The sequence below is a fragment of the Euwallacea similis genome, chromosome 6, assembly GCF_039881205.1.
Source record: "Euwallacea similis isolate ESF13 chromosome 6, ESF131.1, whole genome shotgun sequence".
Taxonomy (NCBI): Eukaryota; Metazoa; Arthropoda; class Insecta; order Coleoptera; family Curculionidae; genus Euwallacea; species Euwallacea similis.
In genome coordinates, this window is record NC_089614.1 from 1,050,560 (window position 1) to 1,076,976 (window position 26,417).

General features: G+C 36.2%; 3 protein-coding genes across 7 annotated transcripts in view; 1 reads left to right on the top strand and 2 right to left on the bottom strand.

Moving 5' to 3' along the window:
• On the top strand, positions 1-25,395 carry Graf (GTPase regulator associated with FAK). 5 transcript variants are annotated; one of them, XM_066390862.1, is made up of 16 exons: positions 1-355; positions 7,836-7,993; positions 8,186-8,356; positions 15,150-15,302; positions 15,651-15,840; positions 16,260-16,357; positions 16,908-17,087; positions 17,200-17,336; positions 17,392-17,588; positions 17,646-17,751; positions 17,803-18,181; positions 18,345-18,558; positions 18,948-19,098; positions 19,641-19,718; positions 20,543-20,622; positions 20,678-25,395. In XM_066390862.1, the coding sequence occupies exons 1-16, from the start codon at positions 196-198 to the stop codon at positions 20,767-20,769; spliced, it is 2,544 nt and encodes an 847-aa protein (XP_066246959.1). In that variant the 5' UTR covers positions 1-195; the 3' UTR covers positions 20,770-25,395. The 5 variants fall into 5 exon arrangements, with proteins under 5 accessions (XP_066246959.1, XP_066246960.1, XP_066246961.1 ...); XM_066390863.1 differs by lacking the exon at positions 19,641-19,718 and having other exon boundaries at positions 3-355; XM_066390864.1 differs by lacking the exons at positions 20,543-20,622; positions 20,678-25,395 and having other exon boundaries at positions 3-355; positions 19,453-19,782.
• The window catches only part of Tps1 (Trehalose-6-phosphate synthase 1), a 182,488-nt gene that overhangs the window by 81,514 nt on the left and 74,557 nt on the right, over positions 1-26,417 (bottom strand). The gene's annotated exons all lie outside the window — the stretch shown is intronic.
• Tsp74F (Tetraspanin 74F) overlaps positions 25,292-26,417 on the bottom strand; it is a 7,351-nt gene continuing 6,225 nt past the window's right edge. The window contains exons 3-5 of the mRNA XM_066390912.1: positions 25,866-26,066; positions 25,614-25,805; positions 25,292-25,556 (exon numbers count right to left, since the gene is read on the bottom strand). Of these exons, the coding sequence (XP_066247009.1) occupies positions 25,509-25,556; positions 25,614-25,805; positions 25,866-26,066 (441 nt within the window). The 3' untranslated portion in view covers positions 25,292-25,508. The remainder of the gene's footprint in view (positions 25,557-25,613; positions 25,806-25,865; positions 26,067-26,417) is intronic.

The following is a 26,417-nucleotide window of genomic DNA, read 5'->3' on the forward strand; positions in this document are numbered from 1 at the left end:
CAACAGGTTGTTTTTTCCTCAGTTCATGTTTTCGTTCGATTCGCGAGCGGTTGGTCGAGTTATCTACAAACTCTCTTATCTCGTATATTCGTAAGATGTAACACTCCTTCGGGACTAATATTCGCGTATTCCCCGTCTCTCCCTTTTAAAACCCCATCGGAAAGTGGCCCCATAAACTTGTATAGTGCATCCAACATGGGGGTGGTGTTACCGCCTTTGGAATTCACAGAGTGTCTCAGTGACAGCCCCTATTTCAGGGAGAATTTGCACAAACATGAACGGGAGTTGGAAAAGACCAACCAGCAGATCAAGAGGATTATCAAGGAAGTGAAGGACTTATTGGCAGCTGCGAGACGTGAGCTCAATTTACCTAAGTTATTCAAGTCATTTAATATGTAGAAATATCAGATAATGATTGAGTTTCAACTAATGTTGGAGTTATGTATGAGTAATTTTGTTGCCTCTTGGAGTCCTCTTGGCTGATGAATGTTTGTACACCAAAATACATAATAATGCCTCAGAAATATCTTAAAATATGTGTCTTAGGAATACTTCAAGCATGTGCAATAAAATACCTGAACGATTTGCCCCTTGAGTGCATATCACAATAGTTCTCAAATACAAAAGTTTTGAAGTGGAGGTAGTAGCATAGGCTGGACACAATTTTAAACATATGGAGTGCTCAAAAAAGTGTAGTAGGATTTGCCTTTTTTGCTTTGCTTGCATGCACTTTATTGAGCCTCCCACTATGATCAATCTATGTCTCTACCTCTGTCACAGTTTTTTATGTAAACTGTTCCTCTACATCTAGAAGGTTGTCACATAACTGCTCTCAGATAAAAACTGGAACACCCTGTATATGAGCAACATTTTTTAGCAAATAAATCTCTACATTTGCAACATGTAATTAGAATTTGACATATTTCTCCAAGCAATCGCCTGACATTTGCCATATTTAAGTTATTCAACAAGCATTTGGAACATTAAGCCAACATTGGCTTGAAGATTAACATATTTGATTGTCTCAACCTCAGTTCCCCTCATATCATGTTGTCCTCATTCCTTCATCTCACCTTCAATTTTGCCCACTCTCCAAAGCAGGAGAAATAGTTAGAATCTGACGAAATACTTTTAATTCAGCTACAGTTTCATCAGTTTTGGTAGTTTTTTGGATTAAGGGGAAATTTCATACTTATTCAGAAGAGTAATATCAAAAATTATCTGTAAAATTATCTTTCTGAAAACCCTTTATCAATTTCTCAGCAACATTCCATAAAAATTCAATAAAGATTGGTCATTTAAGTATCTATATATTACTTTGAACTGCGCCTGGAACTTGATGTAATAAAAGCGTAGCTCTATAGTAAATTTAAATACCTTGGTACGTCCTATTTATTTATTGTACACAAATGGCTGGGTTGAGGGTTAGATATTCAGGTTTTGCCAGTTCCTCTGAGTTCCATATAATATAATATGAGGTAGGTGGATTAGAACTGTGTGACAGTTACATCATAACACAGCTATCTAACGAGCAATATTAACAAATAAAACTTGCCGAGTAGACTACAATGGGTGGCCTGTTGAATGCTCAATAATCCGCAATAATTCTTTATTAGGGTAGGTCGCCTTGAACGAATCGTGACTATTATAAAAGAACTAGGCAAGTAGCTAATGAGCAGATTCCGATTCAAAAGGGGACCTTTTGAAAACCTGGGAACATCACAGGAATAGACGGAGGGGTTTTATTTTATTTTCAACACCTGGCGCGTTCTCTTCTCATAGTGTCTAAAACGATACACTTTTCAAATCCAGAAAGATATCTGCGTTTGGGACTCATCACACGTTTACTTTATCATTAAAACTAAACGGGTAACCCATTTTTGGTATTATTACGGGTAAGCCACAGCGATACAAAAAACGCTAAGGTGGGCATTTTTTTTGGAAAAAAACGCGTTCATCTCTACCATGGTTTCGTTCAAGAACGCGTCCATTGGTCTTTACTACGGTTGTCTGGTTGAGTGCAATTTTCTAGGGTTCAGGAAAACGCTAATTAATCCCTAGGAAACCTCTTGCAGAGTCAGCAGTAAATGTCAGTAACTGAAATGTAAGGTTCTCAGCCCCATAAATTAGACTTGGAAGGACAAGAAGAGGTATATCTAAATCGACAATCAGCGTAACAAATGAACCCTATCGACCGACAGTTATGGTGTCTAATTATTTTTCCAATCTATTTAACAGTTAATCAGCACCTATACACACTTACGAATGTGCGCTGCGCCTGAATTTTGTACAATTAAAACCTTTCACTTCTTAACCTTTCATTGAAATACTCCTAGTCTCATCTTGAAAGTTCGAATGCAAGACTATGCTAATGTGATCTAAGTGTGCTCAAATCCTGTAGTGCCCAAATAATAAATCATGGAATAGAAATCCGACCCATTAGGGGCTATTATTTTTCCACATGTCAAGTCTTACTCAGTGGATCTCGCTTTATATTCCTGTAGCATTTCGGCCCGAATAAGTAACAATGACAATTATTTGTTTCGAACGAATTACTTAAACAATGAACAGTTTTCTAATATGGTTAAAGTACATGCTCAGTGAATCTTAAACTTTGCGATACTCGTTTATTGTGTCAGCTGCATTTCAACACGTTCCTTCACTGTCGCACAGCGAGGTTTTTGGTAATGTGCGTCTAACTTGGGGTGAAATAACAGCATGCAACTTTCTTTTCCTAAGAACATTATTTCTAAACACCTCTGCGTCCTCAAAAAAAGCGAAAAATGTTGGTCACTCTTGGACGCCTACGTACTTCCTCGTTAATATTGTTAATACTAATGCTAGATTACGTGTGACCGTCTCGGTGGGTTCCTTATTAAGACTATCAGTCCCACTTAAATAAATCTTCAAACTTTAACTTGTGATGTAACGTTAATGTGGCGGTTCTCAGAAGTTTCGAACAAGAAGTGCATGGGGTGAGGTGAGTGACCTTGAAATTGCCAAACACCTTGAGAAACACAACTTATCCATGTCGTTTCTAATGGGCGCAACTGCGGTGCCATCAAGCAAACGCCTGTAAATTTAGAACACGACTCGAATTCATTAATCTCAAGTACATTTTCCATCTTTGCCACCAAGTTGCTGGCAAGGTAATCACTAATTGCATCATAATAGCTAAGCGATTTCAGGGCTCATTTGCTGCTCTCGCTCTCGCTTAAAATAATCGGCGATATTTCAGCAACTATCTCATGATCTAGCTTAATGAAAAACCGTGGATATTAGCTGCAAGAGCAGATAATCTTCCCGATGGTCCCTTTGAAATGTTGGGGTTGCATTGTCCTATCGATCTTTTCTTGCCCGAGTCAACGACCCCCGTGGCTGAATCAGATACTTTGATTGCAACGTGGAGCAGCATCTCGTGGATGGGAAGGCCTATCGATGATATTATCGAATTTAAAGCTCGTTCCAAATATAAATCTGCGATGTAAGTACTGACTCATTTGCATGCCAATTCCCAGCCCAATGTCAAGTAACAAGAACACCTGTAAGCATCGCAATACAAATCTAATTGCCAATCTCAAGACCGTGTCGGTTACTCAGCTACGGTCGATATATGGGAATGAACAATTCTTTATTGTAGATTCAAGAACGCCCGCTGTGAGCAAACATGACATACTGCGCTTAGGAATAACACCTTACACGCATACACACATAAGGAAGGGTGGAATTCCACGTTGTCTTCAGTTAAAACGACATCAGAGTAACATCCGACCTTCACTAAGAGCTCGAAGAAGTGCCCTCCTCAACGTTTCGGTGACAGACCTGGCACCGTTTTCAGAACCCAGGAAGAAGCTCCATGAACATTTTTAGTCTCCGTCGCTGAGGACGCCGCTATGTTTTTACTCGTGTGTGTGGGGCGCTATTCCCAAACGTAACAAAAGAAAAAGTGAACAATCCACCTCAAACGTAAAGAATATATTAACATAACCGGCCATAAACTTGAGAAATTTCTATGCCTAGGCACTATTAATTATGTGTTAAGAAGAGATCTCGCCGCAACAATGATGCCCGGCCGGGGTTTCTCTCTTTTTTATTGTTATCTAATTATCTTTCGTGAAGCGTCAGGAACACTCTTCCTGGTATTTTGAAGAAGTTTTACTGAAAGATTTATTGTAAAAACAGGCACACTACGTTCTGGGACATTAGATTTAAGCGCTTTCCTTCTTTCCATTCAACGAAACGTCGCCTCATAAAGATAGGAAACACGCCAAGGGACAGTTTCCGCGTCGAAAAAGCGCGCCCAGGAAATGAAAAAAGCCTAAAATTAATACACTTCTTTCTATACGGGCATGGTCTATTGGAGAGGAGTATCTACATTCAGGTTTTACACAGGTACTTAAGTGATCAAAATCGTGCTGTGCGCCTGTAATAGCAAATTAACATAACGTATATTCGTTGAGCCAGAGGTCAGAAGTTGTTGCGCTGGTTGTGTAGAGATTGCGAGATGTAAAGATGTGATTTGAATTTGGAACGTGTACGCTTATGCGGATATGCACACCGTTTTATGGTGGTTTGTAGTGTACCAATCGAGGTATCAGAGCACTGATTATGACAGTGATGGATGGAAAGGAAGAATTTTCTCTTGAACGATCTTGTACGCCCAGTGTTCTTATGTACTTAGGACGAGCCTTAGAGCAAGCTTTACTTTAACTAAGAGCGGGTAATAACGGGGAGGACCGCGTTGCAAGAAGTGAGGCGGTTTTATTTTTTGTTTCGGAGTTCTTTCGAGAGTCAGTAAAAAGGTGATAGAAATAAAGAAAGTGGTTTGATTGCACGGTGGTTCTATGTGTAAAATCCTTCTTAAAGCAGCTCCTCAATTACCCGATATCCTACAATTTATATCATTTTTCAAACTTGTATGAATAATATCTCTAATCAAATCCTTAAGGAATAAGAGAATGTGGTGCGTTTGGCATCACGGTCTTTAATCTCTGTAAACTTTCTTGGATATTTTCATCAACCAATTATTTCCCTTATACAGGGTGTTGTTTAAGTATGTGGCAAAACTTTAAGGGGCAATTCTTTGCGTGATTCCAAGACGAAAAGTTTATGCATGCATAGGCCCAGTAATGTTTCGATTTTAAGATGCAAGTTGTCAAGCTTTTCTTAAAAAATCGTTTTTTCGTAAAAATAATAATGCTGTTAAAATAATAAAAGTAATGTTGACTGATTTCATAGTTTATAACATTTGGTTGGCGCTAAGCTTTTTCGTTTTGTTTTGGTAACAGAAAACCAATTGAAATGATACAGCATTTTGATGGCTTTCTGGACCGCTCTTGAGTTAGTCGTTTTTTAGCGTTGGTCTTAAGTTCTCGTTAATGTTTTTGTTTATCCATTTAAAATTAAATTCTCAAAGTTACGAATTTACTATTTTGTTATTTTTCACCAATCACACAAAACCACAAAAAATGCTTTAGCCCATTTTATTGAAATTTGGCAGTGTTATTTCCGATTACTATTGTTATTTACGCGTCACCAACTTTTTTTAAAACTTATATTTTTTTCGCATTAAGTACAGTTATGGCCACTCAGATCACCGGATTTAAATCCGTTAGATTTTTTGCTTTGGAGAAATGTAAAGTTCTTCGTTTATCAAATTCCGGTCAACATTGAAAAAGAATTAATCCAACGGATACGAGATTCATGCAATTAGATAAGATATATGCCGGGAATATTTCAACGTGTTCGGCAACCGATGTTAAAACGAGCTAATGCTTGCATTGAAACTGAAAGACATTTTCAGCAGCTAGTGTAAGTTTCGTGTTACTTATTGTTAACTATTTTTTAACTAAAAAAATTGCGTATCATTTGTTTAAGTGTAGTTTTAATAAGGCTTTGTTCTTGTTTGATTATTCTTAAATTTCTGGCGTTATCCCTGCACACGCCACTAGCAAAAAGAGACAAACAATTTCTAGCTTAAAAAATTCCTTTGTACTACATTAAAAACTGTCATCAAGTTTCAGCGTCATATTAGTTTGCGTCTTGTTATTTAGGAGTTTTTTTTAATATTGTATGTAACGATTTAAAAAAAAAATGACACCCTGTATCTTGAAAACGAAACATTACCAAACCTATGTTTTTATAAACTTTTCATCTTAGAATCACTCGAAGAATTACCCCTTGAACTTAGGCCACGTATTTAAATAACACTCTGTATATTACATGAAGACGGGGTGTTGCCTTTAGCTAATCTCAGAACTTGAATTTTGCTTAGCATTTTGGTGAGAACCCAACGAGTAATTACGTATAATAATCCACCAATTTCCTTCTTTTCTGCAAGTTGACGTATAATTGCTTCGATAACTGCAAATTTGGACTTTACGGAGTTTTCCTTCTGCAACATTCTTGATCAATTCTCTGCATAGCTTGGCAATTTCTATATGTTCAAATCCCTACCCAACATTAAATATATTCACATTGCATGACATCTATTATGGACCATGTTCCGGTCAATGATCCCTCAAGATTTAGCAGTATTATTTATATTGCAAAATTAAGAGCGATTTAGTTCTTTCGCGGCTAATGGGATTTGTATACCTAACATTAAAGCCTCGAACGTAACGCACCATTTAATTCAGCGATATCGCATTTTTATTGTTAACATTTTAGACAGTTAATGTAATGTATATTTGTGTAACTATTTTCGATTAAAAGTAGTTTTTTACTCGCGCGTAAATTATTTATGCGCTTAAACTGCGCATAAATAATTTATTGTACACTAATTTCTTGTTAAGAATTTTACGCACTTTTTTCATTTCGTATTCCTTCCCAACACCAGTAAAACCTGAATGGAGCAGCTACATTGGGTAAGCAATGTGTATTTCAGTCATATTCAGCTGCCGTAAAACGCACCCGCGCTCCATTATAAGTAGGGGCGACAGTATCGACACTGGAAACGCTCAGGGATTAGCTGTAATCGCGTTATTAAAGCCTGATTCCATGGTACATGCTTAAACGCCTTTTAATAAAAATAATTCCGTTACTGTGTCAGGTGTAGGTTAAGTCCGGCAATTGATCGATAGGTTGTATATCCAAGAGTCAGTTCATCCGCACCGTTCATCTATAGCGCAATAATACCGCCTGATAAGGCTCTGACGCAATTGCGAAAATTATCGTACTTAATTAATTCAGATGTTTGTTTATAAGTCGTTTTTCCCTTTCTCTTTCAAATCAACAACAAACGTAGAACAATCACTGTAATAGGTTAACAATGTTCCAAGTTATTTCACATTAAGTTTTTTGGATCGAACATTATCAATTTAGTGAGGTAAACTGGGGCTGTGGGTCTCCTAGAAGGCACCTGCGTGCTTGTGCATCAAAATCAGTTTCTTTATTTAAGTAGATACTGCGTATTTTTCTTTGACTGCAACATCATAAAATTTCACAATAGATATTTATAGGATTTTACAAGCCTCACTTTAACAGGTATATTAAATTTTATGGGAATATCCTTCAGTTAGCCAGACTCAAACTTAGTTTGAAATTCTTTTACAAACAACGTGCAAAATACATTTGTACTTAACATCCTTTTTTAAATAGGAACGTGCCATTGGGATTGATTTACTGGGAACCTCTTCAGTTTGCCCATAAAATATTCATACATTCGATACCCAAAGTCTGCTCATTTTGAATAATTTAGTATCACAGCTCGCTCCAATATCTAGTTAAACTTTTAAATTGTTTGTCTCTAAAATGTGGCTTCACTATAACTTTAGCTCTTCGCTATTCTGGTCTTGAATAATACAGTTTCCATCTTCACTTTTGTAATTTTTTAGAGCTTGGCGATGCTCAGAAGTCATTTGCCAACTGCCTGAAAGGTTTCACCATCGAGACAGTTGGAGGCACTCAAACGGACGACGAATCCACGATTTGCAACTCCTTGAAAAGTTTCAGCGAGTTGATACTGCAAGTGGAGGAGGAAAGGAACAGGATGGTAATCTATCAAGCACATGATTTATCTAAACAAGACATCTTAACCAGTTTTTTATGGGTTAATTGTTACCAGTAGTTATATTATCTTTTCCAATCTCAATGACCAAAGTATCGCGTTTTCTCATGAAGTTTAGCTTTGCACAAATTATGGGAACAACAACGGGTCAGACGGGTTTAATTTGTAACATTTCAGCTAGAGAACGCCAATTCGTCGGTGCTCAAACCGTTAGAGGACTTCAGGAAAAAGTACATAGGAGGAGTTAAGAACGAAAAGAAGAAGTTCGAGAAACAGACCGCCAAATTTTGCCAAAATCAAGAGAGGTATTTGAATAAGACGACGAAGAATCCCAATACACTACAAGAAGTAAGTCTTTTCTAGTTTTTGCTACTTGAATAATGATTAAAAACGTTAAACTGATGAATTATGCTTTTTGAAGCGGTATTTTGCTACTGCACTTCCTTGCAAGTAATATACATAAGTATTTTTAGGGTGAGTTAATCGAACAGGGTAGCGCTTTTTCAATAGATTTACACGAGCGCTATCAAAATGTATATTTAAATTTATTTATGCATATGGAAAAGGGAAACATTTTTGGAACATATGAAATAAATAGCAAATCACAATGTGATATCTTGATATGTACATATGCATATTGCATATGTATGTGTAATAATAATATTCAATTAAGTAAAGTTTTAAAAAGTACGTAATCAGGTAATACAAATTACATAAATTATAATTACAATATTTTGTATTCCAACTTTGCAAAAAAATATGCTGCTTAATCCTTTTCTCTTAAGTCTGTTTTTTACGATTCTACACCTCTTTGGCAACAGATCCTTCGATCAAAAATGAACCAATTTTCGCACTTATGCAGCACACTAGTGATAGATTTTATTACTAGTTAAAATTCTTTGGTGAATTTTCAATCAGGCATTTTTTGGTAGCAGCTTCTAAAGGTCGCAGCACTGGAATCACAGCGAAAATTAAGCTCATTTCAATGATTAGGTTTCGTATACTGGTTCGTAGCCATCGGCAGCCGGAATGGCTGGTTGCAGAAGGGACGAGTTTTCTCCTTTGAAATAGAATAGCCACGTGCCACGTGGAGTGAAAGGGCTAAGGGGTTAATTGCCCCCCGCCACCCTCGTTTTTACTGCCGTCGCTACAATTTGTAAGTCTGCGATTTTCGTCTCCATTATGTTTTGAGATTCTAAAAGAAAACATATATTCTCTCTTTACTGCTCTGTATAAGTTGAGGAATCCAGGCTTGTAAGTAAATTCAATTTTTATCTCGCGTTAAGGCACCTTCAGCTATGAGTGAGTCAAGCATTTTGCCGTTATTGTTTTCTACATAAAAGAAAGTAGTTTGAAGCTGAAAATGAGAGGTGTTTGGCTGTACCAAATTAGGCAACTCGATCGTTAAACACAAGGAACTGTAAGGTATAGCCATGTGTAATTATTTGTTGCTAGTAGCGATAGATTTGGGTAATTTTAGGTGATTTTAAGCCTTACGACTTCCATTATCCTAACATTCTTCACATTTTAAGTGTTTCACTTAGGAGTCTAATCTCCTGTTGACGTATTTCTCAGGAAAGTGCACCTTGCCATAACATCGGTTTTCTTATGCATGCGCAATACTTAAGCATTATACTTTAGAATGAAGTTAAATTCAGTGCTTTGATACGATTATTGTTTCCTTCCATCGTTGCAGATTATAATTATTGCATTTATCTGTAAATAATTACGGGTTACTCAACAACCGATTACCTTGGTTTCTACGTGACCAAGTATGGAGTATATTTTTTATTTGTTAGTAGATTTGCTATAAAAAGATTACAATATTTACTTTCAACGTTAGTGAGACGTGCAAGTTGTTTTGCAAGAAAACTCACTAAAGTTCCTTTTTTTATTGAGGATCACGCGCCTAAATTTAAACAATCTTTTATAATAAATATTTATATGTGAAGGTATTTTATTTCACAATAAACGAGAAAGTTTTTGGAGGAATGTGCAGTTCCCGCAGCCTCTTGTGTGTTCGCTTTAGATAGAAACAGATATGGTGACCATTAAAAATGACAATTTCCGTTTTGTCCACTGGCCTTTTATATAACAATCAAGCCGAGGCATTTGAAGGTCGTCATACACAATTACGTCTAAAAAACCAAACAATAATATTATCGATGGAGCTAAAGGATGTGGCTAAAATTGGCGGCTTAAGGGGGCCTGAATGATGCATGCTTTTGAAGACGAGTGCCTGACTTTATGGAGGAAATCATAAGGGCATGTGTTTGTTAACAAAGTAACAGTGGTTAAAGTGAAAAGAGAATTCGAAAACTATTCATAAACACCACATGTAGAAAGACTGCGATCACTGGGGATATGAGCACCCAAAGACGAATTTCTATTTGCTTTTTATTTATTATTCGGCGGTTTGTTTACTGGTTAAATTATATATAATTGACAATTGGACTAAGTAGAGCAAAACTTGTGTCGTCTACTGTTTTCTCGCTGGTTCAAAAACTACTTACAGTGGTTATTGAAATTAATTTACTGTAACGCAGAAACTCAATGGTTTTTGTTTCCAGGTTAATTTTATCGATCGTTTTATGAAGACTGTCGAAATTATTAGCATCCAAAGTCCTTCCTCCATCTCGCACTCCAAGGATCCTCACGTAAATTCCAGGAAAAGGGGAATAACTGTTCTGTTATTTCTCTCAAACAATGTCGTATTGTAAAGACGTAAACGTTTATTATTATTGGCTAAAATCAGAAATAGATCGCCCTATATTTGTGAACTGGATTAGGCAAGATAAAAACAGAAGCCACATCCTATTTGGATAATTGGGATGTAACGTATCTGAGTTTATCGATATCGCGTGATGAAAGTAATGAGCTTGGTTGAAACTGCGTAATTTGGGTAGGAAAACTGCTGGTAAATTATTAAGCTTTTGATGTAAAACCACCAAAAATGTGCGGCATGCGATTATTGGAATTCTTGCTTGGTCTGTTTGCGTTTCCTGCATTTATGTATGTGCTGAGCATATTCTAAATAACTCGTTCATATAGAAACCCCGGCGATAAGTTCGGTTTGAAGGAACGATTACAGAATAAAATGTGAGGTAAGAACTGCTGATTTTCACCGGTCTGTTCATTTCTGCTTTGATCGACAAATGAAATCCGCGCAAATATTTAACGTAAAGGCAGTACGTAAGAAAAAAGGAAAGTAAACGTACCTGTCCTTCGGTGAACTAAAAGCTGGTAAAAACTCTATGTAAAAACGCATATTTACCGAATGTTGCCAGTATGGGTAGAATTCCGTTCTAGGCGTGAATGCTACTGGGCATCAATAATTACATATCACAATGTTATCGATTTTATTAATACTTTCTCCACTTTTTTGTCAACAAAAGAGAAATGCACTTTAACTGGCGTGCTTGTTGCAATAATAATAATTATTTTCAATAATTTAGTCGGAACCAATAACACTTCATTGCAAATTAAACAAAGAATCGTTAGTTCAAGAAGTAATTAATTATCGTTTTGTGCAAAGGCTTCTTCAACGTGCTTTGAAAATTATAAAAATTGTATGTAAATGTGCTTTTTCATTCGAACACTGTCGACCTTCCTAGTTCCGCGACGAAAGGAAAATTGGTCATTGAATTTTAATGATGCTTATATAGGATGCAATATTAGGCTTACTTATATAGTTATTCAATAACTAATTACGTCCTCGATACGATACTTTTACTGGAGGAAAATATTTTTAAAATATCTGAGTGCGTGATGAAGTTTGAAATCCTTGATCAAGTATCTTAGCCCAATAGATTCGCATCCTCAGTCAATATCCGTTCAGCATAGTTATTAATTTAATCATCAAAACCCAGACCTCGGCGCTACTCTGGAGGCGTGTTATACAGGTGATCCAACGAAAACCGTGCATCTCAATTTTCAGTATTTAAAATGAAAACGAGTAAAGACCCTCGAACCCATCAATTTTTGATTCGAGGGGGACAATTTTTTGTCGCATTTTCAACTTTAACCCCTGAACAGAGGTGACAGTTACTCTCAAAATTTCTAATAAAAAGCGGTATCGAGTGATACTTCATTTTAAAAGTAGTTGTACTCTGATTGTAACTTCCAAGTTTGAAGTCACTACCGTTATCCCCGTTGATATGACAGGTTGTCAAAGTCTGTAAGGAAAAAGCTTTTAGATAATAACTCATTTATCATAAAAGCTGCAGACTTCATAACGAGGGTAGAAAGACCCTTAAAATTTTACACATTTTCATTTTAAATACTGAAAATCGAGGTGCAAGGTTTTCGTTGGGCCACCCTGTACGTAGCTCAATTCTATGCGTATTATACTCCCCGCAAGAAATTCAATACTACAGTTTGACATTTAGAGAGCGTCGCTTCCTCCTACCATTCGGGCAATATTGAATGTCAGTTAATCGCAGTAATCTCATAAGCAATTATTATTGTTAAAGTCCATGCCATGACGATGACGTTCGCTAAATCCGGCTTTAATGCTAATGGAATTATTAGAGGTTTTGGTCGGCACCTAAAGGCGTTTTAGTTTAGATCTGCATCCATTTAGAAAATGTCAAATATTTCAGATTCAGGGTGAAGTTTTAGAATTTTTTTACTTTTTTTTTGGTTGCAGTCCTCCAATGTTTGAAACATTCTGTTAAAATTTAGAGCGCATATCGTGTTACGAATTTGTTCCTCGTTAAATAGGGAGTCTCAAAATTAAAATTATAGCAAGGAATTTTGAGGTCAAATTTTTAATGGACCATCAAATTTAACTTCGAGCTCGTCGGAGAAACGTTGGAATAGAGCATCGGTATGGGTCAGATTTAATTATTATTGTTGTTTTTATTATAGTTTGGGTCTAATGATCACACTAGCAATGCACCGTTAACTATAGGCACCAAGAATCTAACCAATACACAGACTCTATTTGAACCTTTCTATCGAAATTAGTTGACAGTTAAAGTGGATAGAATATTAATAATGTGGTCCTTAGCTTGTTAGAAAACACCTTAAAATGTAATGTGATAATTGCTTTTCAGGTTATCACTTTTTCTTCGAAATAAAAACATTTCCGCCTTTATCTAAGAACTTAACCGAAACGAACAAAGGCATTGTGGTGCATGTTGTACTTGTTCAAATACCGATACCCAACAAATCATCGATATTGGCATATGATAAGGCATTTTTTCTGATAATACCTACTAATATTCGAACACTCCCATTTCCATTATAAGCTGTATAAGCCAAACTAAACAGGATTATTAACAGTGATATTGTTTTGCATTCCTTTCATGATGTGTGTTTTCCGGTCTTCAGTATCGAATATAGGTGAATGTCCTAAAAAAAGCTAGAGCGACGAAAAATCATTGCAGGGGAAGTTAAAACCTTCGTAAGTAACAAGTGAAATTAATCTTCAAAAATTCCAAAAATAACCAAAACCCCCAATCGAACTGAAGCGACCTTATATGTAAAGACGATCAACTGTATCAATCAACCGTGAGCTTAAAAAAACCTTTCAAATTACTTCACACGTGATTGCCTCTAAACCCTATTGGGCCCGTCGTCATCCTCAACCCCCACACCCGCAGCCATGTCCTCCCAATTTCCAGAGTGACGTCATTCGCAGCCAAACTCATTGTGTCAATCGACCGGTGACGTCACCGAAGGAAACAGCCTTTGTGGCCCTTAAGGCAGTGTTGCCAAACCCAGGGTTTGTCCGTAGTAATAGTCACCCAGCCTCAACGGTACATTCCGAATGTTAGTGAAAATTGGTGAATGAATTTGGCATCGTCGCACCTACCCCGTATCCAGATTGCGCAATACGCAGACCTTTCATTAGCCGCGTCCTACGCACGATTATTCACAGAATGCCCTTTTGCATTTTGTTGTTTTTCCGTTGGCGCCATTCATAACCGAACGTTGAATTTGTCCAGGACTTAGAATCAGAAATAATTTTCCAGGCAAGCCCAGACATTCCCCATCGGCTGAATCCAGCATGGCTTGGCGCCCTGCAATCGGGGGGTGAGTTTGTTTTGTTGTGATTGTGAAAGTGTGTCACGAAACCGATGAAGTTTTCTCATTGTTTCTGTGTGCCGAAATTGATTTCATACTTTAGTATTTAGCACAATGGGTAGTTAACAGTTGCAAGTTGAATTTTCGTCGTTTTTCCACTAATAGTGTGCAGTGGTCACGGTGATGCATGAATGAGTGAGCCACTTTTGTTGACAACCGTAGGCAGCCCCGTTTCTAGGCATAGATGCGGCTCGTGCACAGCTCATTGATTCAGTTGAAAGGCAGTGAAAATCAAGTGTTTCTTGTTTTTATTGTTCATCAACAGGATGTAGTAAATGGTGATGATTACGATTTTTTTCCCAATTAGATCCAACCAGTAAATTATAATTTAATGCGACATTTAATTAATATTAATGCAGATCCGCGTTTTGTTGCAAACTTAGAGAATGTTTGTAAAAATAGACAGAGGATTGGCTGGGACATATATTTACACGATTTAAGTACTGTTAGTTTTTCCCTTGTTATAAACACGCTCTCTTGAGTCTGAGACTATAACCTGTCACTCCTATGTTTATCGACCAGATTAGATAAACAAATCGTCAATTTTATCATTGCTTATACAATGTGTAAAGTAAAAAATGCGCAAAAATAACGCTGGTCCTGCGTCACGACGCCCGCAAGATTCAATCTCAATTTGAAACAAATTAGGCAATTAAACGGAAACTGTTATTTTATCGAGAGTTCAAAACAAACCTCTTGATATATTTCGCGTGGGGTTTGAGGAAAATTGATGATCTCTCTCCGAAGTAAATCCGCAAAAAAATAGACGAGTATCGGTTTTGTTCAAACAACTCGATTTTTGAAAACGTTATACATCAATCACCACGTTGGATTAATTTTTATTTAATAGGAGAGATTATCGAGAGCTGAGTCATGCGGCATTTGAACGTCTGGACAGAGGAAAGATTGTGAGACGGGGCATTTTTTTTTCCCCAACTTGCCCATGAACATTATTACAAATTATATCAAATTGCTTCGCCAAACACAAATAATAAGATTTATCTTTGAGTCATAGAAGCCATCATACTTTAATTTGCCCCTTCTGTTTCAGGCTGATGCCTCGGTGGACATGGCAGAAAGGCACTTCTACGCTGCCAGCATGGACTACGTGTATCTGATTCAAGAGGTCCATGAGAGAAAGAAGTTTGAATTTGTTGAAACGCTTCTGACTTTCGTTTACGCTTATTTTACGTTTTATCATCAGGTAAGACTCGAAAATAAATTGCAATCTCTTCGCTTTCCTTTACTGTATTATATGTCTCCTTAATTTGTCAGGCATATTATAAATCGTTTCCTCGTCGCGTGTGGTAATGTAAAGGTCGTTACTGAAAATTGTCAACGTCAGGATGTTCAGGAAATTGGAGATTTTTTTCGGAATGTTGGGGAGATTCGATTTTGCAAGGAAATTACCTTGGGGCATTGACTTTTCGTTTCTTCACAATGTCGTGGGCGAAAATTAACTACAAGTACACGTGCTAGAGAAACGGCCATTGCGAAATATTTGTGAGATTTTCAGTCAGCGGATTAAAGGAAACGCCTTTTTTTATTCCAGGGACACGAAATCAAAAAGGACTTCGACCCATTTATGAAAGATTTGCAATCGAAGATCCAGAAGACCAGAACCAATTTTGACGATTTCAGTGAGAAACTCAAGAAACGAATGTCCGAGGTACAGAAACACGAGGGACCATTAAGCATATCTAAAGGGTGCAAAGAAGGGTACCTGTTTTTACTAGAAAAAAGTAAGTATTTCTTATATCTTACATGACCTGAATAAATCCGATCTGAAAATGGTAATCTGGCTTCAAAGCAAAATATCGATGCTTTCGTTCCTGTTAAAAACATGGATTAGCTCGTTTTTTTACCATGCTATGCTGTTCGGTTTGTTTGATGTAGGGTGAAGTGAAATACACGGTTTTACGCTAAAATTCTTTAAGGAATTCAATAATTATGGCGCGAAAATCGAATTGTAGGGAAAAGTGAAGAAATTAGGCGTTTACCTGAAGCTATAATTTCCAACAAACCTTTCCTAAATTAATATATACTAATATACATATATTATTATACATTTGTATATATATTAAAATATATACAAATAATAATATAAGGACAATATGCCATTAATTAAAAGTTTTTACTGAAGAGTTAATCCTTTTTCTAGAGGCATTTGGAACCACTTGGACCAAATATTTCTGCAAATATGATAAGGAAACGAAAGAATTTACCATGCTTCCGTATAACCAACTTACCACCAAATCGGTAAGTCACCATGCCCAGGTAAAGTTTAGGGAATAAATATTGACCAAGATGTAATTTTGGAGGGAAAACGTGCATGTCGCATATTAATCGTATAGTATTGATTAGACTTTCGGATAATGTTCATACAATGTTTATTGCGCGCATTCGATTATTTATGATTTTATAAAAAAAAGTATGGCTAAACCTAATCGTTTATACAAACGGGCCTTAGGCACGGCTGATGGATACTATTTAAAATTTAAATGAAATATGATTCAAATGAAATGAAAATTATTGTTTTTTGTTTGATTTTATCAAAATATCTATTAAAATATTTATTAAAGCTAGAAAGTCACGTTTAATTTATCATTTTCTGGCTAAACTTTTACGTTGCTTCTTTCCTTGTTACTCTCAACCAAAAGCCTTAGACAATTTTCATTCAAAGATTCATTTTTACATTTGCGAATATTTATCTGAATAAATATTTGTCAAAAGGCCAAAAAGAAAAGTGACGTCATGGTCAATGATTATTTCCAGGACTATAATTTCAGGTGTTAAAAGTGCGTTTTAGCTTCCGCAGCCGGAGAGAATGGTCATTACGTCCTGTGTGAGGCGGAAATCGGATTCGATTGACAAAAGGTTCTGCTTCGACGTCCAGGCAGATAATAAGCCAGGAGTGATTTATACGCTTCAGGCTTTGTCGGAGCAGGACAGGACAGCTTGGATGGATATAATGGATGGAAAGGAGCCGGTAAGGCATTTTGTTCGCTGGTTTCTGTGGTATTTTTTGATTGCTGGTATTAGCTTTCTTTTTACAAGCATCCCTTAAAAAAATATTTTTGAGATAAGACAAACATTTTCAGACATACACGGCTCCTTCAAGTAAACCAACAATTGCAGCAGAAGAGAATTATGTTTTAGACGAAGTGGGAGTTCAATTTGTAAAAAGATGTATAGATACGCTAGAGAAAAGAGGTATGGAAGAGCAGGGTATTTACAGGTAATCGCCGTACATACAAAATTTTTGGGTTCTTTCACGAAACGTCATTTTCTAGAGTGGTCGGAGTCACCTCAAAAGTAAGCAAACTGCTAACAATGGGCCTGGATCGGAGAAAAAACGAGAAGCTAAACTTGGACGATCCGCAGGAATGGGAGACCAAGACCATAACCAGCGCAATGAAAACCTATCTGCGCTGCTTGCCCGAACCGCTTATGTCATTTAAGCATCATAACGATTTTATTAATGCAGTCAGTAAGTTTTTACAAACGGCGCTATTTTTGCCGGAAAAACAAAATGTGTTTACTTTAGAGCGAGAATTGCGGCAGAATCGAGTTCACGAGGTACACAAACTCCTGTACAAACTCCCCGAAAAGAATTTGAACGTGCTCAAGATCCTCATTAAACACCTTACGAAGTATGTCCTGACTAAAATTCAGGGAAATCGGCATTAAAACCTTTTCTGTAGCGTCGCAAGCAAAAGCGACAAAAACTTAATGACAGTCAGTAATCTGGGCGTGTGCTTCGGGCCCACTCTCCTGCGTCCGGAAGAAGAAACAGTCGCCTCAATTATGGATTTGAAGTTCTACAATATCGTGGTAGAGATCCTGATCGAAAACTATGAGAAGTTATTCTTTAGTCAACCGGACAGTCCACGACTGCCGCCTACCAACAACATCATCAACGGTCCGCCCAAGCAGAAGGGCGGGCATCTGCCGCCCAACAATCATCTTCCCACTGATATGGGAGAGATTTACGGAAGTAATAATATGGTGTACGCTAATAGCCAGCAGATGTCGGGGAGTTATAGCCGGTTGCCGCCTGGATATAACAATTGCTATACTTGCGTGAGTTTTTTACCTCTTGACTTGCTCGAAGAAAATAAAACAAAAAGTTACAAAGAAAAATTATTACTGTAGACCATTAAACACCAATATTATCAGGACAAAATTGCCCTTCGGAGTCGTTTATTTTGGATTTATTTTAATAATACTTATGGGAATATTACAGCCGGTTTCCTCGTACATCGAACATCCTTTACCCCCTCACATATACTCGTCCCACGAGCCGATATCAGACAGTGCCATGTACATGTCCAGGAGTGATCACAGGCCTTCAAACCATCAGCGGTTTAAGAATTTCGCCTCTCCAAAAAATTCGCAGTCAGAATCAAATATTCCGCAAGGTCTGACCAGTCCAACGGCTTTCCGACAAAATCGTTTAGGTAAGCTAACGTATTTTAGTGGGACCTGAAGCAGTTACAGTAATTTTTACAAAATAAGCTAGCAGTTTTATACATCTACAAATTTTCTTCTAAATAACGTTGTCGTTACTGTTGTATGCTAAATTGGTTTTTGAAATATAATGGTTATATGCTGTAGAGTGTTAATTGGACAAATTAAGAACAAATTAACCACGTTCGAGATTTCCGCGAATTTTATCGGAATCTCGTAAATAGCTCTCTATAGATTATTCGATGTTTGGATGATTAGAAAAAGTCTTAAGGATTTTAAGTGAGACAAAATTTTAGAATTTTCAAAACATTTCTTACGATTCATGTAGAGTTTATATAGTATGAGAAATCAAAATCGTAAAAGAGAGTTTTTGTTACAGCTACAGATTCAAATAGTACAAGCAGTTCGAACGATTCGCTTTCGTCAACATCGAGAGACGGCAATGGCATAGCAGTAACAGGACCAAAGAAAAACGAAAGGTTGAGTCTCTACGGTGGTTATCCGAAGATGTACAAATCCCCGGGGAATGTGTAAGTACAAGTTCGTTCATTTATTGTGCACATTTTGCTTCACTAACTTGAACTAAACCAATCGGATACAGCATCCAAAAGTTTCGGTGTTTTTATCTTTAGTTTGTAATCCCTCAATGTGATCCTCGAATAAAAATCACAATTGAAACCAAAATAATTCGTAATATAATACGATTTCGGTTCCTTCAGTCAACAACTGTTTGCATGGTACCTAGTTAGGTTATATAATATTTGATCCTTACTCTTTCAAGTGTTGGTTCTCACAAAGTTAAAAGACAGTTAGTTATGATATAAACTCAACTACTTTTTACGTTGCAAATCGCACTATAACCTTATGCATTGTTTCTCTTTCAGAGCCATAAGATCCGCGAAGAAATGGTTGTGGCTAAAGAAAAATTTTTAGTTGTATATTTCGTACTTTCCGCATTATTTTGTTTATATATCGGCCTTTTAACTCGGTGGGAGTGCTATTACTGTAACCTTCTTGCGACTTACTATATGCTTACTCTTACTTGCATGCTTCCCTAATACTGCTAAAATAGGACGCTGCTTTCCAAACAATCTGGTTTTCCGAATGTCACCACTCCTGGAAGGTCCAGTCCCACGTTGAATAAAGTTCGGTATGTAGACAGTAATTCGGATGAACGGAAGTTTATTTTATTATTTTTTAATCAGTGGGTTGAGATAATGTTAATAACAGTTTTTTGGTGTTATAAATAAATTAATTTTTATCACTTATTATATTGTATTATTTTCGTTTTGTTTCGCCGGAATTAAGAGTATTGAAGTAAGTAGCGCCATTACTATAAAATTCTCTCTTTTGGGAATTCTTTAGAAGCTTTATGTGGGCTTTATTGTACTAAACATTTTGTTATCGCCTCAGATTCACCATACTAAAGATAATGCTAGTAATCTATACAGGGTGTAGTTTTAATCTTTGTCTTTTTGGAGGATGGAAGAAAAATTCAAATTAACAAAGATACAGATTTCATAATTATTAAGTTCTTTTCTTGCTACCCAATTTTTTGTTTCCATCTGTTGTATCTGTGGCTGTTTTGGAGATATTTGTAAAAATTACATACAATATTAAATACTGTTAAATATCTTGAAAGGAGCAAAAAATTTATGAATGAGCCACAAAAATATAGATCAAATTTTTCACGCTGGTGACAATATTCTATTGTTAGAAAAAGATTATTTGATACCGAAGGTTTCCAATTTTCAGATGATTCTTTAATCCTATGAAAATCCACCCAATAAGCATATTATTCCTACAGAAAGCCTTGAGACACGTTGTAAAACTTGTTTTTATCTTTAGTATCTATAATCTGAGGTTATCGCGATGTTGGTGGGGTTAATATGGTTGCTTGAACCAATTTTTTGTGTGTCTCTCTGTCCTTTTATTGCAAACTTAAAAGTAGCAATGTGTATGTCCTTTTTACAGGAGAGTTAGGACACTATACGCCTGCCTAGGAGAGCACGACGGCGAATTATCCTTCGAGCCAAATCAGATTATTACAAATGGTAAGAATTTTGAAAAAAGACAAATTCAGTTTCATATAAATCTCCTTTAATGCAGTCAAATCTTCGCAAGAGCCAGGATGGCTAGAAGGCACTTTAAATGGCAAGACGGGCTTGATACCGGAAAACTACGTTGAGGTGCTGCCTTGACAGAGCGGATCTCTGTCCAAATTGTCCACGTCCCTACGACATGGCATCTGTAGGGCGCTTCACTTGAACAGCGCCTCTACTTGTGAAGACGAATCATCAACTAGTCACTCTAGATTAATGATGCACAGACCGAGTTTGGATGGGGCTTTAGTGAGACAGACCAGCATTGAGCGGAAAAGTTCCACTTAAGCTTTGTTTTCTTGTTGAACAATGCATTTCTTCGGAAAATTTACATTCCATCAAGTTGATTTCGGGAGAAATGCATGTATACAGGTGCAGTAATGAATTATTCCTAACGTTTTTTGTATTTTTGAAGGTAAAATCCGGACTGCGTAGAGGTGCCATTAAAATTCTTAGACCTTTACATAGTCCCCGGATTTTCTGCATTGTATGTAAGTGTATAAATTTTACCAGTTCAATTAAGTTAGGAAAATGTTGCCTTTTCTGGAGCTCGTTCGAGAGAAACTGAGCTCATTGAGGAGAAACCCCTACAATGTTGCTAGATGTTGAGATGATAATTGACAACATTTTATCTCTTCCATATCGTAATATTTTTGTAAAAGAAAAAAGTTTAAATCATGAAGTTTCACAGCATTTTTCTGCCTGCAAATTTGCCTATCGGTTAAGTCCATGCGGTCCTTTAATTATCCTTTTTTAAAATGCGAACTTGAAAGTCACGATTTTTTGCACATTTTATAATTATTTCTGGTGATCTGAAAATAATTTTCTACCCTGATGAAATGAAACCATCTTTTCATCTTTTACCAAATATTTCGAAAGCAACTCAAAATTTGGCAATATTGTACAAGACTACTTTTCTCACGTGATCATCCTATAACACATCACAGGAATGATGCATTTCCTTTTTCATGGGTGTAAATAATCCTATTGTTATAGAAATTTCACTCTCAGTATTTATCACAATACAACTCTATAGATGCAAAATCAATCCATTCGTGGTGAGAAGTGAAAAACCACCATCACCAGTTTGAAACAGAGAGAATTGGAAATTTGAGTAATTTCTTTTAATTCTACAGAAAAGTCACGTGGCATCTTTGTCATTAGAGTACTCTTAAAACTAATTAAAACACTGAACTTTTTCGATATTTTCATTATTATTTTTATCTCAATCGCTAATGAACGATATGAGAGGAATTTCAGTGGCATGGCCACGCGGCTGGTCTGTCGGAATTTTACAGAGAAATAGTAACACCCAGTAGATGGTTACAAATTTTAAAATTATTTCTCATCAAACAAGTACAAATTTTTGTCCTTTGATATTTTTTTATATCTCGTTTTGTTTTTAAGATTAAAATTAAAATCTAAAAAAATAATTTAAATTATTAATAAATTTATGCTTAGTCAAAATTAATACGAATAATTCATTATAGGGCTCTGTTGATACTTCGGACATAGGACGGATAATTTGGAGGTCAATAGTTGGTATTTAAATTACATTTGGGAATAATTTCCGGGCTGGTTTGTCATCAAATCTGTCTGACTGATTTGGCAACGGCTTTTGCATTTTGTTAGAAATGAAAAGATGTGACAACTTCATTGCCATTTTTAGAAGAACACAATGTTCTACTTTGACAAATTTGCATTGCTGTTGCTTGCTTGAATCTGATAATATCATGGTTATTGTAATCATAGAACATGGAAAAGAGTAAATTATTTCTATGCGGTAACATCATTCCGATGTTGAAAGCTAATAGCTAAATGATCGTTAACTGTACACTGTATGAAATTGACAACAAAAAGAACGTCAGCTCCCGCTGAACTGTACCTAAAGGGTAGCCTATTAATCAATACAAATCTCGGATAGTTGTGTAACTGTTGGCACTGCTGATAGAGGCTTCTATCCTTTTAAAAAATACTCTTTTTTTTTTAATTCTCTGAGCATTTTTATAAAAAGAAGCTCCTGACTGAGAACAAGGAGGATCCATGGTCCCCGAGAAAAATCCAATTTTGTAAATTAATTCGATTTCCATTTCATCTTTTGACGTCAAGAAGCAACGGGAAAATATTCTCGATTAAATCATCTACATCTTGAGGTTGTATCATCTTTGAAAAGCTTTTTCAGGCTTAAGCTTGAACTAAATATTATTGAGAAACCTTAGGAATATGCACTTACTGCAGCATTATTGACCCTGACAAAGAAATAATATTCGTTCGTCCAAACGATTTATAGGACCACTAGAAACGAGCTAATATATAACTTTAGACTGTGTCCATTTACATACATAGGTTATTCTGTATTAAAACCGATGCACGTCATAACGCTGGAATTCAGTGGTATTGCCGATTGCATGATTGGTTCAGTGTTTCTCATACAGGGTGTTAGTAAATAAGAGCGAAAGATTTTGATAGGTGATTGCTGAGGTTTTTTAAGTAAAAAAGTTCATATAAACCCGGGTCTGAAAACGTTTAGTTTCCAAGATGCAGAGTGTTAAAGTTCTTATACGGCCATGCCATGACATATTTTTAAAGGAAAAAAAGGCACGCTAATAATGTTTTTTAAATGTTCCATTAATTGTTAACAAAAAAGACCTCTTAGTGTTGCTTATGTAGCCGTTTTCAAAGTAAAAAAATTATTTCAACGAATACGCCAGTCAGTGAGGCGAAGAGTGAACTCTCGTACCACGGCTGAGGGCAGTGATTTTCAACATTTATTATAATTATACTTAGTTTTAAAATAATTTTTGTCTTTTTTGTTAACCATTAATGGAAAATTTGGAAAAAATCGTTGGCGTGCCTTTTTTTCCCTAAAAATATGTCATGGCATGGCCGTATAAGAACTTTAATAATCTGTATCTTCGAAACTGAGGGTTTCCCGACCTGGGTTTTTATGAACTTTTTTACTTAAAAAAAACCTCAACAATTACCCATTAAAATCTTTCACACTTATTTACTAACACCCTGTATAATATACAAACTGTGAAAATTAATAAAGATGATAAACATACTTCTCTGACGGCATTCAATGGCAACAAAGGACTGTTGTTGGTCCTTTCCCGTCCCAACTACTTTATTCAGAAAGCAACAAGCTCTACGCCGACTACTTAACTGCTTTCGAATATCGTAAAACACTAATAATAAACGTCTAATTAGCCTGTGTTTTTGAAAGAATAGTTTGTGGTAAAGAAATCACCAGTAAAACGGGAACTTTGATAGAATACGAAGAAAAATTTGATGTTATTTAAGTAAACACGACCGTCACAAGAAAATAAAATGGCGGAACGGGGAAGGCGTAATGCCAAAATGGACAAATATGGCGACACCGCGCCCTGTTGCCAACACATTGTTGTTAACATTTCCATTATTTACGTTCGTGTTAAGTTTAAATATTTTACTAAACGTTGACGGGTGGGTTACCCTTAGGTCCAAGTACTAGTTGCAGTTCATCCATATAGTTATTGTTTATTTAGAGACGAATTCCTTATTGGAAATTTGTCGTATTTTGAACATGAGGGTTGGCAATGAAATCACGTGGTTTATGACGTGCATCGGTTTTTGTACTCGACGACTTATACACTGACTTAGCATATATTGTGAGTAAGGCAAATTGCAACACCAACAATTAAATTTATTCTCTGTATTGTATTTAAAAAACCTTCTTTCCAAGGATTTGTAATTATTATTCTAGTGTAAATAGTGTCACATAAATAGCGCAACATACAGACTGGGTAGCGTGTAAAGTTTGTAAAGTGGCTTCGCTTTACGTGAGCATTTTAATCGGTATAAAGTACCTTTAGTTGCGGTAGGGGCTTTCATATGTGGCGCAAATGTAGTTTTATTGTCGGTTTTCTGTGATAAGAGCACGTTTTGGTTGTTGCCTCATAGTTTCGTTATATCAGTCCGGAAGAAGCACTAAACTATTCTTATGAAACTATATCAATTACTAGATCCTACATGGTTTTAGCAATATCACTTTACTGGTAAGGGACCATTTTCGTAAGTATTTTCTTTGATAAATAATAGTAACTCGAGCAATAAACAATTTTGTCCTCGTTTGGCGACGAAAAATCAGGGATAATTTGATTTTCCGTGTAGAATCCTATTTATTTATTTATTTATTTGGCTTCAGGACAGTTTAAAATATATTTTTGGAGCAGTTTTTTTCTTGTGATATACGTGTTTACCATTAATATATTATTCTATTTAAACCCGAAGCATTTATGTATTATAAACTCTAGCATAACTAAATATAATAGAAATAAAGCGTCCATGGGGCGGTACCGGTAAGTTTGTTATATGGTAGATTCAATTATTGTTTCCAGCAATAAATGTCACTATAACTTTTGTCTCAAATTATTATTGGAGTGTTTTATTTGTGTATTTCAATTAACAAATTATTTTCCTATAGATGTGAAGAGATCAAAAACGTAAGAGCGATTCTTGTCCGTTTGTAGCAGTGCGTTTTAACAATGTAACTTATCTGGGTTCTATGTCTCCTTAAATACCACTAAACCCTTTGTTTTAATAAGCAAATTATCGATAATTGTATTAAGTGAAAGAAATGTATACTTAGATGTTTTATTGTTTGTTGCAGTATTGTTTTCCAGGCGATTGTAATTTATATTGTTGTATTATTATTTCGAATTAATAAAACAGTGTTTAGTAAAATCGTCTGATTTCCATGTAAACGTATAAACTAATAAAAGTTAGGCCTTATCTAAAGTTCGGTCTATATACAACAAAATAATACAGCGTTTCTTATTTACAATAATTCACAAGACTCATTTAATCAGCTTGAAGAGGGCACAGGAGAAAATCATTCCCAGCAACTGGAAAAATCATCAAGTAAAAAAACCTCCTACAAGACATTTCGGAGCGTTCCTCACCAAAATACACGCAACAATAATCCCAACTGTGCCAATGATGGTGGCATGCTTCCTCACATACTCCTTGGTGACATTCAGGCATCCGTTCATGTGAATGGTAAACTCGTTCTTGACCTCAATTTGCCTGCAATTGATCAGCTTTCCGTTTGGGTTCCTCTTGCAGCACGAGTCAGGAATCCTATCTCTCCAATCCTTGTTAGGATTTAAATTTAAACAATAATAATGTTAAAACCTTCGCAGGTAATGACTCACTAAATAATCGTAAACGCCACAGCAATTCAATCTCATTTGCGTCTCATCCCACGCCTCAGTTACAGACCGGTACACTCCATAGTCGCTCATGGATCTCTCCATCCCAAGGCGGATTGTTTTCTCCACTTTGGCGCGGAAGACGTATCCGATTATGCCACCAATGAGCATTGTGACAAATATCAGGAAAAGCGTTGTGAAGTACTGAGACAAGATGCATTGATAAAACACTATACAGAATGTTTCCCAAATACGGTCCGAAACGAGGACGCAATTTCTTATGATATTTAAAGAAAAAAGCTCCTATAAACTTGTGGCCGAAAACGTTTAGACTCTAAGATACAGGGTGTTGAAAATAAAATATATATATTGTTTGAAATAAATTTGGAACGGTCAATGATAGGTCCTTAATATTTTGCAGTTATTATACGTTGGTAAAGAGTTGCATTTTTAGTATAAAGTGTAAATTAAAAGTTTCTAGTATGAAGTAATAAAAAATTTTGCCGCCAGTGGCGTAGTTAAGAGTGAGTCAATCGACGTTTTCGTTATAAAATA

Excerpts from the sequence above, each read along its gene's own strand:
- Graf (XM_066390862.1), top strand. The coding sequence starts at position 196 with ATGGGGGTGGTGTTACCGCCTTTGGAATTCACAGAGTGTCTCAGTGAC. Across the intron at positions 16,358-16,907 it reads ACCAACTTACCACCAAATCG|CTTCCGCAGCCGGAGAGAAT; the intron begins GTAAGTCACCAT and ends AGTGCGTTTTAG. Across the intron at positions 17,337-17,391 it reads GAAGAGCAGGGTATTTACAG|AGTGGTCGGAGTCACCTCAA; the intron begins GTAATCGCCGTA and ends GTCATTTTCTAG.